This window comes from Sorex fumeus, unplaced genomic scaffold (assembly GCF_029834395.1).
Source record: "Sorex fumeus unplaced genomic scaffold, SorFum_2.1 ptg000265l, whole genome shotgun sequence".
Taxonomy (NCBI): domain Eukaryota; kingdom Metazoa; phylum Chordata; class Mammalia; order Eulipotyphla; family Soricidae; genus Sorex; species Sorex fumeus.
The window spans coordinates 7,903,131-7,920,686 of record NW_026606322.1 but is presented as its reverse complement, the minus strand read 5'-3'; the positions used below and the strand labels follow the sequence as shown (position 1 = coordinate 7,920,686).

Here is a 17,556-nt window from a genome sequence, read left to right as displayed (position 1 = left end):
TATGTATATTTATATACTTTTAAAGCTTTATGTATCTTCATTTATTTGACTTGCTAAATAAGGATTAAAAATATAGGTTTGGTTAAGTCCCTAGAGATTTTCCTCCTTTTAGGTTTCTTTCCCGCTTTCTATTTCCCAGCTCTAAATTGTGACTTGCAGAACCACTTGTGAATACATTTAGATTAAAATTCTCAGGGATTCAAAACTGTCTTTAATCCATGTCATGTGTGTTTTCATTTGTGTGTCTCAAAATAAAATCATGCAAAGACTATGAAACAAGGTAACTGGCCTGTGGAAATTGAATGCCGACATAAAAAGCGAACTTGTTAGGTTTTCATGGGGTTTTAAAGCTTTGGGAAATAGGACGATGAGGAATTAAACATTGCTGCTGTGCTCTGAATTTCTGTGGTTCTGTGCTCTGAATTTCTGTTGCACTTGAGTGTATGGTGATGACTAGCACTGGGCAGCACTGGTGAGGGAGCTCCTGTTTCGAATTCTTTCTCTTGATTTCTTTATTGGGAGCTCCGGGTCCTTAGAAGCAAGTTTATTCTGGCAATATATCTTACAGCTTCACTGATGCAAATAACACAGTAAATAAGCAGGTTATGGAACAACTCCGAGGAAATACTGATGGCTTTTTAGCACGTGGCCATTCTTTCAATAAAATTAAAACCTCCCATCAAGCATCTCTGTTGCAAAGCTGAATTGTTTTCTCCTATATATTCCTTTGGCTATAAGGTCTCAGGACCCACCAAGAAACTCATGCTAAATTGTGATACCTACCATGTTGGCAGTGTCCAGATATGTAAATATAATAGGTGGAAATGCCAATCTCATCGCCTTTAACTTTATTGGTGCATTAAATTCTTTTTGGCTTTTCTTTTAGTTAAAATGTGTCTCTCTCCACTGACCAAGCAAGTGAAAACAGAGATAAATGGGACTATCTTAAACAAAGAAGATTCTGAACCTCAAAAGAAACAGTGACCAACATACAAAGACAGTCTACAGAATGGGAAAGGATATTCACCCAATACCCATCCGACAAGGGGTTGATATCAAGGATATACAAATCACTGGTTGAACTCCACAAGAAGAAAACATCCAACCCCATCAAAAAATGGGGCGATGAAATGAACAGAAACTTTCTCAAAGAAGAAATCTGAATGGCAAAAGGACACAAGAGAAAATGCTCTACATCATTAATCATCAGGGAGATGCAGATCAAAACAACAATGAGATATCATTTCACACCGCAGAGACTGGCCCACATCCAAAAGAACAAAAGCAACCGGTGTTGGCGCTGATCTAGAGAGAAAGGGACACTCCTTCACTGCTGGTGGGAATGTCTACTGGCTCAGCCCTTTTGGAAAACAGTATGGACGATTCTCCAAAAATTAGAAATTGAGCTCCCATTTGACCCAGCAATACCACTCCTGGAAATATATCCCGGAAAGGCAAAAAAGTATAGTCGAAATAACCGCTGCACTTCTATATTCATTGCTGCACTGTTCACAATAGCCAAAATCTGGAAAAAAAAACCCGAATGCCTGAGAACAGATGACTGGTTAAAAAAACTTTGGTACATCTACACAATGGAATACTATGTAGCGGCCAGAAAGGATGAAATCATGAAATTTACATACAAGTGGTTCTACATGGAAAGTATCATGCTAAGTGAAATGAGTCAGAAAGAGAGGGACAGACATAGAAAGACTGCACTCATCTGGGGAAAATAAAGTAACAGAATGGGAGTCTAACACCCTAGAATAGTTGAGATAAATACCAGGAGGTCTGCTCCAGGGCTTGGAAGCTGGCAACACGTGCTGGGGAAAAAGGCAGCTCAGATAAAGGAGGAAACACCAAGTAAAATATGTTTGGAGGTCTCGCTCAGGATGTGGATGTGTGTTGAAAGTAGACTATAGACCAAACACGATGGCCACTCAATACCTCAATTGCAAACTACAAGATCCTGAAGGAAAGAATGAGCAAAAGGGAATGCCCTGCCACAGAGGTGGGGTGGGATGGGGGGATGAGGAGTGGGGGTGGGAGGGCTACTAGGATCATTGTGGCGGAGAATGGGCACTGGTGAAGGGATGGGTACTCGATCATTGTATAACTGAAACCCAAGCACGGAAGTTTGTAAGTCTACAACAGTATCTCATGGTGTTTCACTAATAAAAAATAAAATAAAATAAAATAAAATAAAATAAAATAAAATGTGTCTGAGGAAGAAGATATGATCCGTGTGGAAATGATTCCTTTTCCAAATTTTAAAAATGACTCAGACCTCCATCTCTGTCAGTTCAGAATGTCCAGCTACTGTCTAATTCTCTTTTTTCTGTCTTTTTAACTTTACTTCACCAATCTATCACCAATCAAGACGAAGTTTCTTCTGTTTGGTGCTTCCTGGATTCCATACAGGCATCCTTTCAACTTAGTAGTTTTCTGTGATCGTTTACTTCATCATCTGTCTTCCCATATGTAGACTCTTTGATTTTTTAAATTTATTTTTATTTATTTATTTTTTCTTTTTGGGTCACACCCTGAGATGCTCAGGGTTACTCTTGGTTTGCACTCAAGAATTACTCCTGACAGTGCTTGGGGGACCATATGGGATGCCAGGGATCAACAATGGGTTGGATACATGCTAGGCAAATGCCTTACTCTCAGTGCTATTACTCTGGCCCCATAAACTCTTTTAGTATATAAGGGGAATCTGGCTAATTTTCTAGAGTAACTTCCAAGACCTAGCTCATACCCTAGGACACAAAACTTGTTAGAAGAGTATTTTTTGAGTGATGCACTATGTTGTTTTTATGATGATAAAAATATTCTGCTTTGTCGAGTAAAATTAACCTGGGAAATTTGTACTGCCAAGCAAGAATAAAAGCTTTTCATTGTGTTACTAATGATTAGATATAAGGAAAAGAAAAGATCTACTCTAAATGAAATTATGCAGTTGAAGAAAGTGGAGAGTACATTTAAATAAACAGCAAAACAAAAGAACATGCAGCATATGTAATTTAGCAACATTTCCAGTCTGCAAACTGAGAAGTTTTTACCAATGCACTTACCTGGAATCTGCAGCTCCAGGTAGGAACATAGAATAAATCTCCCAAGTTACTTCTAATTTCCAATTCAGAAACAAACATTCGTTGCCTTCTATGACCTATTCAGGTTTCCTTTCCTTTTCTTTCTTTCTTTTTTTTTTCATAAAGCTGTTCCTGTTCTCCACACCTCTTACTCCCAAGTCATACCAAATCAACATGTATTATAGATAAAACATTTTTGATTGGCCCCCCAAATTTCCAACATAGAACATGGCTGGGAATGCTTAGTGTTATGAAGACAAAGGAGTCAGGTTTGGTGTAGAGAATGGACACAAACAAGCGCTCTTTCCCCCACTATCTTAATTTTTGAAAACCAAAGGTTACTGCTGTATCCTAAACAATTTCCTTCTGGACTGTTTAAATGTCAGAATTTGGGTGAGGAAGTGAGAAGGGAACTAGAAACTGGTGGAGGGATGTTGATGCTGTGGCGTGGCATGTGATTACGTGTAGTGTGGCATAGTGACATTGATTTCCTAAAACGTTAATGTTAACACTATTGCAAATCTTGGTCCTTAGATTTAGGAACAACTTCTCTGGTTCTGTACTGCGAAATTTGGAAATGAGTGGTTAAGTCAGAATCTTGGTTGTTAGTACAAAGGATTCATAGTGGAATGCACTGATGGCTATGGTTAACAGTCAGGATTCTACATTAGTGGTGATATATAGGTGCTAAAATGCACATACGTGTTAAAGTGATGTGGGAAGCACATTCTTTTATTAACCAGCACAGCAATAAGCAAAACATTGTAGTCAACTCTGGTGGTGTTTGGCTCCCTGGGGTCCAATTAAACAGCACGAAAAATTACTTCTAAGGTCTCTTCTCCCACTGGTTTGCAGTGGATATAAGCTGACAATTCTCAGTGGAGTCCTACTGAGTGGTCTGCCTACTGCCATCATACATCTGGGTGCATATGAACACCTTAAATTGGAATTCCAAACTCATTATGTCATGCTGTGCTCTTACTTGGCAGGTGTGTTTCTACACAGCAGTAGACAGGGAAGATGTAAGAGGGGACCACTTGAGTTGATTTTTCCTCCCATGGAGTTGCTTGTTTAATTTAATATCTACAAATGACTTGTGATGATGAAAGACCGTTATGAGGTTAGAGTGATTATTTCAGAGAAGTTGTTACTAAGGTTAATTTGTATCTTGCCTTTTCAGAAGTAGACCTTTACTGCAAAATCAGAAGAAAGAAGGCCTTTGTGACATCTGCCTGGTTGGTAACTGGTGTCCAAAAGTGAATGCTAATGACTATCAAAGTTGGGGCATTTTTTGAGTTTTATTTTAAGAGTGTCCAAAATAAAAAACTATGTACAATGTGACATTAAATATAGTGAAAGCCATGGAGCAAAAGAAAAATTAAGAGATACGGAGACCAGGATTGAAAATGTCAGGCGAGAAAGAAAGAGTTTAAAAGGCTAAGGTCCCAATATAAAGTTTAAAAATAATTTTTTTCAAGGACCACAATAGAATATTTGCCAGAAGCTGAGAATACACTGATGATGAAATTTTTGGAAGAATATATTTTTTTCTCCTTTTAAACTCTATATGTAGTGCCTCTTTGCTTAGGACTCCCGTTTCATATGACCTCTCTGAACCCAGACCTCATTTCTAATGTAAGAGCATTTCCCAGGCTACCCTCAGCAGTGCTCCTTCTGTTACTGCTGAAAAGCTCGTTGCAAAGCCCACTCATACACACCCCAATGCAGTATCTTCAGGGAAGGGGCCATGATATAGACTAGAGGGGCTGAGGCTGCATTTTCTGTCCATCAAGGGCCTGATCTTTAGGCTTTTTGGAGCAGAATGCTAATATTTTCCATGACAATCAGATAGAGTTCCTAGACAGTTTCCCCACTTTTTAATTAAAAGGAAAAAGCTGTCAGTTACTTTAACTTAATCCCCAGATGTAATTGTTAATATGAAAGATATTTTTTCCATTAAGCTCATAGAAGAGAAATATTTCTATCAAATTAAAATTTAGTGGAAACTTGGATTTAAAAAAATCATCTTCAAATCCCGGCTGGCTTAGATATCTAAATAGCACAGCAAGGCTGAAAAACCAAGGAAATCACCAGAAAAGGCTGTCAGGTGTTGGAAAAGGCATTTTAAACAGGACCCAAACTGAAAATTCTCCCACCTTTATTTTAAGGCTGTAGGAGTATCAGATATTTAGCTGGGAGCTAAATGTAAATTATTAGAGAGGTAACACTTCCAAGCTCTGATGCATTAAATAATGGTGTGAATAATGGTGAGAACATATATTCTCTCTACCAAATTTTAACAGGGATAGAAAAAGAACTGTTCAAAAGCAGGAAAGATAGAGAGAAGAGTAAAATGGGTCTAAATCTTTGTCTCGCGTCCCTATTACAGTTGGTCTAAATCATTGAATTGGAGGGGAAGTATTGATTCCAGGTGAAATATTGGCACAATTATCTCACTTGGTTTGAGAGGCGCTGTAGGAAACTGGAGAAAGTGAGACTATTATTCTCAGGGAAGGAATCGGAGCTAATGGACAGATATGAATGGCAAATCGTTTCTCCTTCCTTCCTTCCTTCCTTCCTTCCTTCCTTCCTTCCTTCCTTCCTTCCTTCCTTCCTTCCTTCCTTCCCTCCCTCCCTCCCACCCTCACCCCCTCCCTTCCTCCCTTCTTTCTGGCTGCTTAAATTTTATCAGTGAAAATAAAGCCTTTGTTTTCACCAGTCAGTGGAAAGGAGAGAGGTATTATAAAACTATAACACTTCCTAAGACATGATTTGTATCTTTAAAAAATAAAAAAAAATGCAGGTTTTTTTTTAGATGATTCTGAATTAGTCTGACAGGAAGCACTGTGTCTAACAGCGTCCCCTGAAAGTCTGTGAGTGTATGTGTGTGAGCCACATCACCAGAAACGGTAAAACTACAGTTCCTTTTAAATGCAATATTATGATATGAGTAAAAAATAATAAAACACATTCTTCCCTTGGTCTGAGGAAATTTCTGTATTTCAATGTAATAGCACTGTGCATTTTTCAGACATCCCTAGAATCTATAATACATCAAATGGTAATGAAGTCATGCTGAGCTTTTATCTAGCAAATATCCGGGACATAAGATACTAATACATGCCTAAATATAAGACATTTAACTTTATAAAAATGTGTATCTGAATATAATTATTTAAAATCCAATAAGCTTTCTTTCTAGGAACTTGAAGCTCTCATTTATATATGTTATTTAAAACACCATTTTGAGGTTGTAGGCATGGTAAATATAATTTCTTTCCCATTTCACAGTTGGAAAAACTGAATTAAAGAGAACAATGCTAGTAATTATCCATGATTAATAGAGGTGTGTATGTAAATCAGACTGAATAAGTGTGTGAAATTAGATGTGCTGATGCCAAATAGCTCAGCTCATGTTTTTTAAAGATGCACATTTTCATATAAATCTGTATGAGTTAGGCACACTTTTCTGAGTGTTGAATATATTTGGAAAAGGACTTTATAAAAGTACATGGACATTAAGGTAACTATTATGTATTGTAAGGATTATTAAACATAAAATAAATTAGACAAACATTTAAAATTCATTAGATAGATGCTATTTAATGAATAAAAATGCACACATTATGGTCATTTATAATGAACTATTGCTTTACGTATGTGCCTGGTACCTACTACCGACTGAAATTTGAGGATACTTTCAAGAGGGGAAAAGCAGGCTAGAAGGTGCATATTGGTTTCTTAAGGTTATGAGGATTAGTTGAAATTGTGCATGTGAAAATCTTAGAACTCTAAGGGTGTGTAGGAAACCCACTACCTAAATAAGCTATTATAATTACCATTAGTATCAGTATTGTTAGACAAGAAGAAACATACATATAGTACAAAATATTATGAAGCAGCAAAGAGGCATTTCCTCATTGATACCCAGGCTAATATCCCACAGAAAACAAATTGAGCTGTAGGATTTCTCTAGTCATCTTTATACCATGTGATAGTTTTAGGAATTTCTCTCCCAAGTTTCCTCCCCTTTCCAGGGAAATTATTCTAAGACCCCATTCCGGGGTGCTGGTACTCTTCTCCTTCTCCTCCTCTAGAGCCAGCCTGGCTATTCCGGTGTCAGATCTGCCCAAACAGTCTGTCCCTCTTTGGGAGGAAGCCTGCCAGGCTGACTGCAGTTTTCTGCAAGCCCAGTTTGTTTGTGGGTTGGATTCTAATTTTTTAAAAATTTAATTTCGGTGGGTTTTGTTTTGTTTTCAGAGAGAGCTTTAGACAGCTGTATTAATCATGCAAACCCAGCCATGTGCAATGTGTTTTATCAATGGAAAAACAGGAACTGAATGGCAAGCAGCTGTGAACAAACCCAGGCAATGCCTGAACCTGGAAGATAATCTCAACAGTTCCCCAACCTACTCGCCACACGGGGTTAGTGAATGGAAAAGCTGTTCACATGGGATAAATAATCAGATGGGAGGTAAACAAGGGAGACAAATTCCAGAGTTCGTTTTCTTTTATATTTTAAAAAAAGTGATGGTGATAAAAAATGGATTGGTGGACTCCGGTGAGCCCTAAGCTCAAGAGGATTCTTTTCTTGAAGGCAAGAGTGGTTCGACCTTGTCCTTTGCTCTTCTTTCCCTCCATATTAACTTTCTGAGTCTTTTTTAGCCTCTCTTTCTGAACTTCATCCTTCTACCTAGTGGGGGTGTATCTCCGAGTCCTTAATCACGGAGGACTATGCATATGCGCTAACATAAGCTTTTGGAAAGGAAAAAAGCGCAATATTGTTATTTCCAAGGATTTAGAGGCCTCGGGGATTGATTTGAGTCTAAGAATGCAAAAAGTTCCCTCAGACATTTAGCGCTGCCTCTTTCCTCATTTTACAATTCAGTGGATTTTCTGCAGGGAGAGAGTCAGGGGTAGTTATGCAAATATATGCAATTCAGGACTCATTTCAGAATAAATAAACCCAAATTAAAATTAATGGGGAAAAAACACCTATCAGAAACAGATCAAGAATGGGATGCTATTTGCTTTATCTTTTTACATTTAGCTTTTAAAATTAAGGAAAAACCCATTGATTTGTTGTTACTGTTGTTGTTGTTATTTATTTGTGTTTTATTTTTGGCAGTGAAGGAAAGGGCATATGAAAATTTCTGATTGGTCACAGACAATACAAATTATCCTTTGGTAGAATTCCAGTATTATTATTATCACTGCACAGAATCAAGCAATATGATGAAGGAAACCCAAGGGAAATACTTTTGATTTATTGAGCCTTGTTTTTGTTTAATCACAGCTTGAAGGGGTTTAGAACCGCATTCCTGCTGTGTCTCTGTTGTGTATTCCCAGCCAGCTTGATGAGCCATGTAGAGTAGGGTAGGAGGGGAGACAGCCCAATAGAAGATATTATCAATGAAGCAGCTAAAATGAAACATGTATTTCTATTATTGGAAAATGAGAGGACAGATTCTCTTTTATTTTAGGAGATCGCCCAAGCAGTAGTCAGGGAGCCCCAGGTCACTCTCAGTGATATTTGGCCCAGTTGTGAGGTTTGGCGCTCTGGTCATTAACGAGTGTTTCTCAGTGCCACCCAGGGACACATCTAGCAGTGCTCAAGAGGTCCTATCATGTGAGTGGAATTCAGGATGTCACCGTGTGAGGCAGGTGCACCAGCCCATTGAGCTATCACCCCAGAACCCCAGAGTTCTTTATTATAGGAAGAAAACGACATTTGTGAATTTCAAAACACCTTAAGGAAATTAATTGGTACAAAATCATTCGGGCCATTTACACCGGCCTACTGCTTCTAGACACCATAACAATTTTGATTTGAATGTGGTATTCCATGTAGATGATGACGATGGATGATATTTAATTACGTAAAGGTGTCATGGGTTGGAGTTATGATCACACTAAGCAGAAATGTTTTTTATAGATATTTGGGTACTTAAATAGCACTATAAAAACGTACGGATCCCATGTATGAGTATTATTTTCCCATTGCATTTTTCACAGTAAGCCATCTTCATCAGGAAGAAGTGGGGAAAGAGATTTGGTTTTTAGGAAGTTAAAGTCCTTATACAAAATTGGGCTCTATCATTTATATCAACCTCACACAGCTGCTATCCCAAATCTTTATGAACAGCTTTCCAATTTCTACTAGCAGAAGTCTCAAGTATTAGTAGTCAGGTAAACACAGTCTCTAAAACTAGTGGATCTAAGAATACTATCTACAATCTATCTATAACATAAAACTAAACTAGGGCCATTCTCCAATCAACAATGCAATTTGTGAGAGAATAACACATTTCAGAAAATCTCGCATGCTCCATCCTGAGTCCAGACTGGGTTTTAATATCCAACAGCTGTCTTTTGTGAATAGTGTCTGCCTTCACTTTGTTCAGTGTTACACATATCATAAAGCATGATCAGATAAAAATATTTGAGTTTAAGGCTGCAGTACTGCTTTAACAAAAGATACCTAGAGTCATAGTGACACTGTACAAAGCTCATCTTGGATGGAGCATGACCTCTTTCAAAATGGTATTCACTGGAACAAACGTGTATGCACTTGTTTGTCATACCAAGATATTTGCAAGATATCAACATGATAAAATGGTGTCAATCTTTGCAGCGACACTGGAAGATAAATGTCTTAAAATAATTGTGGCATGTCAGGAATTCAAAATGGAATATTTTCCATGAACACTAAATTTCATGTCAAGCCTGAAAAGCAGGCACATGTTAGCAGTCTTATTTTTAGGGACTGGGATAAAAAACCGATTTCATTAATGTTTTAGGGAAGGCTTTTTATTCAACAGAATTCTTCTAAAAATAGTTTAGACACTTCTTAAAACTTCAGAGTTACTGTTTTATTAAGCTGTCTATATGATTCTTAAAACCTTACAATCCTCATTTCAAACACAGTTAAAATAAGTTTGCATATATATATAAATCCACATATATGCAAAATATTACGCTATTGACACTCTGAATATCTTCACCCAATTTTGGCCTAATTTTTAATTTGAGAAAATGAAATGCGATACATCTTAAAACTTATAAAGCAGTAGCTTTTTGCCTTTAATTCTGAACACATTTCCTTTATAGTGTATATGATAATCTTGCTTAATTGGATTTATTTTTTTCTTACACTGGGCCCTGCATGGCCTACTTTCCATTTTTTCTCAGGTCTTCGAGTGTTATTTGCAAATCATTTTTCTGGAATTTAATTTCAATGGTAGGTTGGTTTCATTTTAGGTTTTTTGTATTGTTTTAATTTTATTTGCCAATTTGCCTTTAAATAGCCTTAAGTTAGAAGTTTGATCTGCATCTTGCATCTAAATGTGATGATACACAAGACACATGTTAATTCCAGCGTGTAGAAAATTTTATGAAGAGACAAAAAGGGTGGGCACAGGTTTCTTTATCTTTTCTAAGACTTTCATGTTTTAAAAGGTAAAAAATCTTGAGAAGATTTAATAAAATGTAATATAATGTAATATAATATAATTTGGTTTCAGTTTTTTTCCCTCTCTTCCTTTTTTAGCTTTGGAGCTATGCCAAGAATGCTCTGGGTATCCTTAGTTCAGGGTACCAAGCAGTGCTATAGGGTGTTTGGGTGACTATGTAATATTCAAGGGGCCCTGTGTGGGGATCAAACCCAGTATCCCCACAAGTAAAGCTTGCATTCCATTCCTTTCAATGATCGGCCTTCTCCCCTGGTTAAGTGCATTTTTATAATACCAACAACCTTTTGTTTTGTTTGTTTGGGGGCCACCCCCAGCAGAGGTCAGGACATACTTGATAGGCTCAGAGCATCACACAGAGTGCCAGGAATCCAACCTGAGTAGCTGTATGTAATGCAAGTGCCTTACCCTCTGGACTCTGGCCCTGATACCAAAAACTGTAGATTCAGAATATTGTCTCTGAATGTGAAAATGATAAGAGGACCAATATTTTTATAAACTACAGAATTTATCTTGCAATGCCTTTTTTATATGAGTTGATAGTAACATAAAATTCATATTAATTAAAGAAAAATTGCTTTCTTAATTTTGGAGTCTTCTTCAGTTACTTGAGGTTAGATCAGCTGCATACAAATCAGGGATACCTGACTGATTTTCTTTAGAAGGTTTAAGAGGAAAGAATGATTTCTATTGTAAGTGAATTTTTTGAATGTGTTTTACCCCTTTGTGTGTTTTGCACATATAGATGATGGAGAATGACCCAAAATAGAGCTACGGTGATAAGCTTCATACTGACCTTGGATGGGGTGGGGGATTGTGGGTAAAACACGCTCTAAAGGGGGAAAAATAGTAAACATCATGGAGAGTTCATATATATAGAGAGAAAGAGATAGATATCTTATACATGTTTAGCATACAGACAATTATAACACAGGTGTATTTATATGCCCATTGGATTATCTCTCCCATGAAGTGTTTGTTCTTCCTGCTGACACAAAAGCATCAGAGCTATTAGTGAAATTTAAAAATCAAAAGGCTTAACAAATGAGCTAGTGTAAGAAACAAAATTCTACTGTGATAGCCCTTACCATAAGTGTTCCCCACCCTTATAAATTACCACCAATATCATAGATTTTACACCAGGCATCTTGGTCCTGGTTCTGGTCTCCTTAAGTCATGATAAACGATAATTTCTTCTCCTGCAACCCTAGATCTCTTAAACAGGCATCTAGAAAATTTTCTTTGGAAAATATTAATTCAAATTTTTTTCTTAGAGGTTTACTTCCATATTGCTGATACCAGTGTAAGAAGAATTCCAAATCAATCAATAAGTTTCTTGGCATGATATAATTTTATTTTAGTCTCTTTCTAGTCTCTTTCTTAACACCATTCTCTTGCTATAAAGCAATCTCACCTGAAATTTGACCAATCATGTGTGATAAGTGCTTTGTTTTTGGACACTGGGAACTGAGTTTATGCATCATCCAGTTCCACCCCCAAGCTGCTGCCCATACATTCAACCTATTTCCAAAAAATTCAGGCTTTACTGTACTTTCTACTTATTACCTCAAACTCTAGAATTAACTCTAGGAACTCCTCTGAATTCTTATTTTTAATTATGCCATGCATAAAATTAGAGTTTTTGCTAGTGTCCAAGTTTCTGGTATTCATGTACAAAGATAATTCCAACCTCCACCACCCATGACATTCCTCTGATGCTTCTGTCCACTCGGGCCCAGTGTTCCTACCCATCAACTCCTGACTTCATTATTTTTCAATTGATAATTATGGTTTGGGTACATTTGAATCCTTCCTTAGCACCATCCATGTGTTCAAGACCCTCCACTTAAATTCTCGTGTTACTTCTCTGCAGCCTGCTTGTTCTTCTTCCCCACTCACCTCCCAAATCTAACCCTCTCAGGTCAGTATCTCTTTCAGAACAGAGTGGTACAATAAGGAGAAGGTAGCACTTCTTGCTATCCCCAAACTCTATAATGTAATGTAGTTAGCAAACATGTTTCTATATTCTTTCTAGTTTCATGGCTATAAATACAACTATAAGGATTTTAAAAACCAAAGAGTAAAGAGAAAAGCAAATTAAAGTTTGATCTATCATGTACCTTAAAGTGAAGATTTGCTTAGAATTTGCACACTTAATACATTTTGTTAAGTAAAATTTCCTCTTGCTTGGTGCAAAGATATAGATTAAATGCCAAAATTTCCTAAGATGGAATAAGTCAATAATAACCCAGTAAACAATTGTATCTTAGTTACACAAGTGTCAAGTAGAATAACGGCTTAAACCTCCACTGGTTATTTGGTATTAAGTTTCCAACCTTGAAAATAAATAGCTAAACTGCATTTTGCATTTATGTAGCAGTTGGAGACCACTGTCCTATACTATATTCTATGTACCGTATTTTGCTTTTATTATTACTATTATTATTCAGACTTTAAATGACTCAGCTTAATATTTTCTCATCATACTGTTCACAGCTGGGTAAATGCACTCTGCCCTCGTTTCCACAAGAACATTTATATTGCTAAACCTCCCACCCACCCTCTATTCTTCGTCTTTTCAACTGTTTCCCAGCTTGTTATTAAAGTCTTAGCTCCACCCTATTATCATCATCTTAGCCCTATCACGCCCCATTAGTTATTCTCATTCTCTTAATTCCAGCCCACTGGTTTATCAGTTTTTAGAAGCTCCTCGTCCCAGAGTTTAATCCTATTTCTTCCACAATGATTTTGCTATATTTTATAGTTTTGCCAGTATTTGTGGATTCCCATAAAAATGAAATGTGTATACCACTTAAAATAAAAATATAATTCTACAACTTTTCACATGCAGAAGTAGGGAAGGCCTGGACTATGGTGCTTGCCATTTGCCTGTTAATTCCTGGGGAAATCAACATAGGTAGCGATTGATTAGGAGGTTTTAGGACACTAAAGTCGACCCTATATCTGTGGCTATTAGTAAATTCCTTAAATCTGAGTTTCGGTTCCATTTCTTTTAAATGAGATAAGGAAATTTTATTGACTGATCGACTGGAATACCACAACTGCAAGTAAAAAGGACATAATCAGTTTGTAAGAAAAACTGTCGGGATTAAAAGCTCCTAAATGCGAAAAGCTGACGTTGACTGTAGTGTATGTAAAATATGTTTGTGTGTATATACGTATATACACATGTAATTTATTAATTCAGATCTGATTTTTATTTCTTTTCCAGAAGGTATTGCAAATGTTCAATGGGTCTTTCTGGAATCACCATATTTGGCAATCATCATCAATCATCAGGCAAAAATCACCATATTTGTTGCCTATTCTTGAAACTAAAAGTAGTGCCAGGATCTCCTGTTTTGACGATAGGCACATAGTGCCCTTTTAAAGGGTTTGTAACTGGTCTTTCAAAATACAGGTAAGTAGTGTTCAAATAGCTGCTCAACCTTTTGTATTAAATGGTGATCAGAAGCAGCTGTTTAGGAGACTTTGCAGGCCTTAAGTAACATCATCAAGTGGTGCATTGAATCAAAGAGACCCCAAGGTAAAGGTAACTTAGTCTCCAAAGCACAGAGTCCTACTGAGGACACATTACAACCATGAATTGCTTCCAGCGACCTGGACATTTAGTTGACAGGCTTTATGTTAATTATACTTTATAAATAAAAAGAAAAATTAAAAGTCTCCTTGAGTTGGGTATGGTATGGCTTCATGTAGATTATTAGATTTTAGTGTGTGTCTGTTTTTGTTACTTTGTACTCAACTCAAAAACCTTACCAATTCAGGGGCTGGAGCAATAGCACAGCGGGTAGGGGGTTTGCCTTGCACGCAGCCCATCTGGGTTCGATTCCCAGCATCCCATATGGTCCCCTGTGCACTGCCAGCAGTGATTGATGAGTGCAAAGCCAGGAGTAACCCCTGAGCATTGCTAGATGTGACCCAAAAAAAGCGAGAAAAAAAAAACCTTACCAATTCACACATATCTAAAAAGCAGAAGGTAACTGATCAGTAAGTCTTACTGATGATAGTTCAAACTCTCACTGTGCCAAATTTAAGAGTGTTCACTATCCAATGCCATCAGGCTGGTAAAGGTTAATGGAAGTGGAATTAGGAGGTGACAGGTGGGTACTCGTGCAGGCAGTGGGGTGGAGGAGAGGATTTAAGTAAACTCAGTGCAAAGACTTCACCAAATGGAAAAAGGAGGATGAAATTAGTCTCTTTACCTCAACCTCAAATGACATCAGATCTACTTATCATTTCCCCCACATATACAAATCTAGATTTGTCCTGGTACAGTGTTTGCAATTGAGATTCAGATTACACAAACATTAGTTTATTAACCTTACATGGTTATACTAGTGAATCTTTTTCTAGAATGAGGACTATGTGTACCTTACAGGGTTGATTTGATACTGAATTATATGAACTATTTAACTCGATACCTTGTAAGTACTAAGACAAGATGACATAGATAGCATCACCCTTATACTTACTCCCCAGACACTCAACATAAGCACAGAAACAAAATAGGTTTTCTTTGTGGGAGTATTGCTATCATTGATGTGGAAATATGAAATATGTTATGTTACATTTGCTGACAGATGGAAGTTTGAAACTACATCTAGATGAGGTGTATTTCCCCATCTCACAAAATCTAAGGGGATAATTTTTTCAATAAATTTTTGTTTTTTAGTTTAAGATTTGGAGCCACACCTTGCTCAGGAGTGACTCCTGATTCATTGTTTGGGGTAGTATGAATCCTTGACAAACAATACCTTATTCTCTTATTGCCTGGAGAACAAGATAAATGGTATAGGAATGCTTCTGCTTACTTAGACAAAAAAATTATGAATACAAAGTATTCATGCACTTTCATTCAATTATTTTCCCCTTTGGAGATCAATATTTGAAAAGGGACTAGAGAAATATATATATGCTTAGACATGGGGAATATAGAATGTATTAATGACCCCTGTTTGACACTGTAAAAAGTCAGCACCTGTCCCTGTGGCTGACACTGAAAATATGCTGATGCACTGAAGAAGATGGATAACTGGGGACTCTTCAGAGTTTGGCTTTGGGTTTCTACCTGCTGCTGCCTCTGGCTGGCAGAAGTTTACCAGCTGCCTCTTCTACCCTGGACTGGCTGGGTCAGCAGAGCACCCCGCTGCCCACACAGTGCTCCCTGTCAAAGTGCTGAATGTTACCAGCCCTCCTAAACATCTCTCCCTCCACTCCTGACCCTGGTTTGTGAAAAAGAAACACTGCTGCCAACCATGTCTTCATTCTTCCCAGTCAACACATCTATTTTGAATCTAAGTGATGAACACTCTGCTCATAAGTGTATTTTCTTAATTATGATTTCCCTTTCCTTTCCCTCCTTCCTTATTTTCTCCCTCTCTTCCATTCTACCTACACCTTCTTCTTTCTTCTCTCATCTCTATGAAATATGCTCCCATAGCACCTCACAATCAGCTATGAAGACTGTTATGCAAACCCAGATAAACAATTGTGATGGGGTGGGCCTGGTGGACATGACACTTTATGCTACTTGAAACGCAGAGCATTTCTCTTCAAATATTCATGCATGCATTGGCCTTGAGTCTAAGAAATAAAGCACTGAATGTCACTGCCAGACATTTGGATAGTTTCTGTTCACCTCAAAACCCTCAGCCATTTCCTTTAAGGTAGCCACCAGTGCATATGCTTTCTCTGCATGCTGGTGCCCATGTGGACAGTGCTGTTTTGCAGAGTAACATTGCAGCCACTGGGAAGATGGACAGCATTAATCACTGCACTGTAACTGGGGGTGATTTCTGTGAAATTATCAAGGACAATATGCTACTGATATACTTTTCTAATTTCTTTTTTTTTATTTTGATTTTGGGGTGACACCCGATGATACACAGGGGTTATTCCTGGCTCTGCACTCAGGAATTACTCCTGGCGGTACACATGGGACCATATGGGATGCTGGGAATCGAACCTGGGTCAGCTGCGTGCAAAGCAAACACCCTACCAACTATACTATCACTTTAGCCCCCTTTCTAATTTTTTGATTTTGTTTATAAACAAAAGCAGAAAAAAATCTTGCATTTTCTTAACTTTACTGGGTGGAGTCCTTGAAACTGACCTTGTTAGTAGGGAGATTGCATTTTAGGGTTTAAAAGGCTCTTTATCACAACTTTCCAGCTACCAATGTCTTTAACTTTGACCCAGCCCTGCTCTCTCTTTCTGTCTCTCCCTCTCTGTCTCTGTCTATCTCTGTCTCTCTCATTTTTCTCAAATGGTCCATTCTTCATTCCACTTTCCCTTTCTTTTCTCTGTCCATAAGTATTATCAAGTTTATTATATGAAATGTATCATCAGCAAACTTTAGGATGGGATAGTAAGAAAAGATACTTTACTGCAAATTCATAGCTGCTCATCTAATCACCCTATTTTATCTTTTACATTTATAATTATAACTTTTAGTCAGTATATGTTGTCTACATTACCAGATAACCTTAAATTTCCCCAAGCCTCAAAAATTCTCAAAATTACAGCTGAGGTTTACCATCCCCACCCCAATTTAGGAAATTCCCAATGTCAAAAATAAAACAGAAAGTGGCGTTTATTAGTAAGTATCTTTTCAAGTGTCAGAAGATACTACTATGTAGCTGAAGGAAAGAGCTATGGTATTTGACTTATGAAGACAAGTAGAGGTATGTGAATTTTAAGCTTCATGTTGACAACATATTTGCATCTCTGTATCCCACCAAACTGTTACAGACTAAGGGAGTTGGGATTTATGAATGAGAAATGTGATATTAAATTTAGAGTAGCTTGTAGTAGTGGATTTTATAAGCAGAATAGTTTCTTGAACAGGTTTAAAATTGTTTTAATACTACATTTCCAGAAATCTTGCTTAAATTGATTTTTCTCCAAGAAATATATATTATTTTACTGAAGGCTCATCTAAACTAAATAAAAGCAAGATAAGGATACCTCTT

General features: G+C 37.3%; 1 protein-coding gene across 3 annotated transcripts in view; it reads right to left on the bottom strand.

The window, feature by feature from the left end:
- LSAMP (limbic system associated membrane protein) overlaps positions 1-17,556 on the bottom strand; it is a 1,342,850-nt gene that overhangs the window by 17,465 nt on the left and 1,307,829 nt on the right. For 2 of the 3 annotated variants that reach the window (XM_056109462.1, XM_056109461.1), the window contains one exon: positions 11,358-11,393. The exons of the other annotated variant lie outside the window; for it this stretch is intronic. In XM_056109462.1, the coding sequence (XP_055965437.1) occupies positions 11,358-11,393 (36 nt within the window). The remainder of the gene's footprint in view (positions 1-11,357; positions 11,394-17,556) is intronic. 3 annotated transcript variants of the gene reach the window in all.